We start from the raw sequence: 2907 nt of genomic DNA, 5'->3' as shown, positions 1-2907 counted from the left end.
AATCGATCGTTCGGCATCCAGATGTTGATAATAAGCTTGGATGTACATATACCTCGCACGATCATCTGCTTCTACTCGTCTTATTCGACGTTGGAGAGCAATACAGCGATGAAAAATGGCACTGGAACATGTTCCATCACTCGGAACACAGAGGTACGATACTCAAATCGGTATATGGCCATTGTTGGGGTTTTCGTGTTTCTACATGAATCTCGCGTTGGGATTGTCAGAAATGTCTTGCTATATAAGACTTGAATTATTACGGCAAAGGTTAATACTTTTATAACGTGTATGACTCTTGACAATGCATGTAAGTGTGTCCTCAAACATTTGAAGCTCGGATGTGATGCATCCGGCCACATATACTGATGTCATACTATTGTTCCACAGTTACTGGAGCCATTCGTCACCCTCGCTCTGCTTGTATTGGTTGCTGAATCCCAAAGTCTTGACCGATGTAATCAACTGGTACGAAAAGTGACCGACAAATGTTACATGAGAGTTATCCCAAGAGCGCGTTGCGGTGAGTAATTTTTCAAAAGACCCTGCTGTTATTTATCACTCTATTCCAATGGTCTGGTCTCTAAAGCACTTATTATGATAACATAATCCACAAGTCCACTGAATAGAGAACATGCTCAGATCGAAAGCCCTTGGAACAGACACCTTTGTGTCGTCGACTACATCATAAGTCTTATTCCACCGAAGGTTAAGTTGGAATCATCAATGAGGATATCTCTTCAGAATAAATTTCAGATTTTAAATGTCTTTGAAAACAGTCCATCACAAATTGCTCGCTATTTTACTGGTACCGTCCATTTACTAAGAAGTAACTATATACTCTCGCGATTGAAGACGTTATAACTTATAGGTTTGCTAACTACAGAATAAGTGTCACAGTGCTGTACGTTATGATTGTCTTTTTCTTATTACTTTCAGGCATCAAACATGGCAGCCCACGACAACTTATCGAGCGGTGCAGACAATGTAGGGGCTGCATAAGACTCGTGAACAAATGCTTGTACATCCTTCTGACGAGTCCTCCCGTTGCATCATGTCCAACTGCCCGCACTCTAGCAAAAACCTTAGAGAGAAAACTGGGGCTATGATACCTGTGGACCTAGTATATTCCTTTGATTGGACTACTCATGATGGTCTATTGGAATACGTCACAAGAAGCCAGTGTAAGAAATATACACCTGCTTCTCATCTTTGCTTTTTATCATTCTATTGGAAGCCCGTGAGGATACGTATTCGTGTAGCAAACAACCCTGAACAAGACTCTCGTGGTTGTGAATCGATCCTGCTGATGATGAACTGAAAGTAAATAAACAATAAGGCATTTTTGAAATCACCGATCAAGTATTTGGACACTCTGAATCATAATTCTGGAACCAGCATTGGACTCCGGTTCTACTAAGGCACGGAGCACTCTTACATAGTGGAAAAGGTGATGGTTTAAATCTAGTCAGATTTTGAATGTCCGCTAATCGTCAGATTACTCTCGTGATAAGTTAGCAGCTAGTTGGGACCAAAAATCACGTCCGAAATATAATCTAATAGCGACAGACACGTTGAAAGACAATGATATCTTTTCGAAAATTACACTTATTTGGATATCAATGTAGTTTTCACAGGAAACTCAACTGAATCTATCGTTTGTGATATTCTTTAGCTGAACGTACTGCACCAGGCCGCCTCATGTTTCGAGATGTTGCAATGTAATTTCATAAAGGAAACTAATCACATTGCTGAAACTCTGGTTTCACCCTACTTAGGACTCATCAGTTAAGCGCAGTCACCGAGTTTCCATCAAGCTTATGTTTATTTGAATCCACCGTGGACAGATTTCGACAAACACACTCAGTTGAAGAACCAGTGGTTGGCTGTCGAAGAGTTTTCAGCGACTTGTAAGCTGGTATCTTGTTATGGCTGGTGTCCTTACGCCCACATTTAGTGTCATTTGTAGGGCTCTAAACGGAGCTAACATAAGAGTAGCCTTCCAGAAGGGAAACATTGCGCTCTACAGTGGATCCCCCGGTGAGCAAAACCAGGGATTTTGTATACAAAATTAAGTGAAACGACTATAGTAAGGACAGAAGCCAGAGAACTTCACCAGAATCGGAGAGCACAAGAGAAATACGGATTGACCGCCGAGAAATACAGATGAACATCGAGCGTTACTGAATCCTCGGTAGTGGCTGAATAAGCACTGGCCACGGGATGCAAAATAGATTCAGAAAGTGTTGTGGTTCTGAGGCAAACACCACGGTCCACGCTACAGAGACTGATGGTCGAGGCGGGGAAAATCGCCAATCATCCCAGTGTTAACAGAATAGAAGGCGTGGACCTGGCAAGCGTGTGGAGAACGGTCCTGGATCAGTCCAGCTAACACTTCTGGTCTTGCAGTAAAATTGCCCAGCTCAGCAAACAAGCCAACGACCATCTACACCACCTGAGCTATCAACATTTTCCTCCATAGAAAACAAAACAGATTTCTATTGTATCTAAAAGATAAACAGCTTGATCCCGGTACTGCGTCCGGGATATAAGAGCTAGCTTATCGAAGATAACTACGAATAATCCACTCGTCTTTGCAATTATCTAATCTGTCGCAAGAATAACAGCCGTGACCTAGAAGCAAATGAGAGACCCACTTAGAGTAACAGGTTTGACGTTTTAGTAACTCAAACTTCGGTTTATAAAATTACAGGGTTGGGGCATTCAAAACTTAAAGTCAGAGTAGAATGAACTATCAGTTTCTACATGCAGGCCAATCCAAAAATTACTAGCGAAATTGTTTGTAACCAGTAGGCACCCTGTGCGAACTGCCCGATAGCGGCCATGCCCAGTACAGTCTCTCCACCCACTGCTCTGGACACACTGGGAAGTTTCTTGAATTGGCGG

General features: G+C 42.3%; 1 protein-coding gene across 1 annotated transcript; it reads left to right on the top strand.

Moving 5' to 3' along the window:
* Window positions 1-275: 275 nt before the first annotated feature.
* Window positions 276-1196, top strand: T265_13844 (hypothetical protein; the record flags this gene model as incomplete). The annotated part of the gene is made up of 2 exons (XM_009170857.1): window positions 276-310; window positions 940-1196. The coding sequence occupies 2 exons, from the start codon at window positions 292-294 to the stop codon at window positions 1107-1109; spliced, it is 189 nt and encodes a 62-aa protein (XP_009169121.1).
* Between the last annotated feature and the right edge of the window lie 1711 nt (window positions 1197-2907).

Source organism: Opisthorchis viverrini (assembly GCF_000715545.1).
Source record: "Opisthorchis viverrini unplaced genomic scaffold opera_v5_106, whole genome shotgun sequence".
In the NCBI taxonomy this organism is placed as follows: Eukaryota; Metazoa; Platyhelminthes; class Trematoda; order Opisthorchiida; family Opisthorchiidae; genus Opisthorchis; species Opisthorchis viverrini.
Note: the sequence above shows the minus strand (reverse complement) of the source record. Positions and strands in the feature narration are given on the sequence as shown.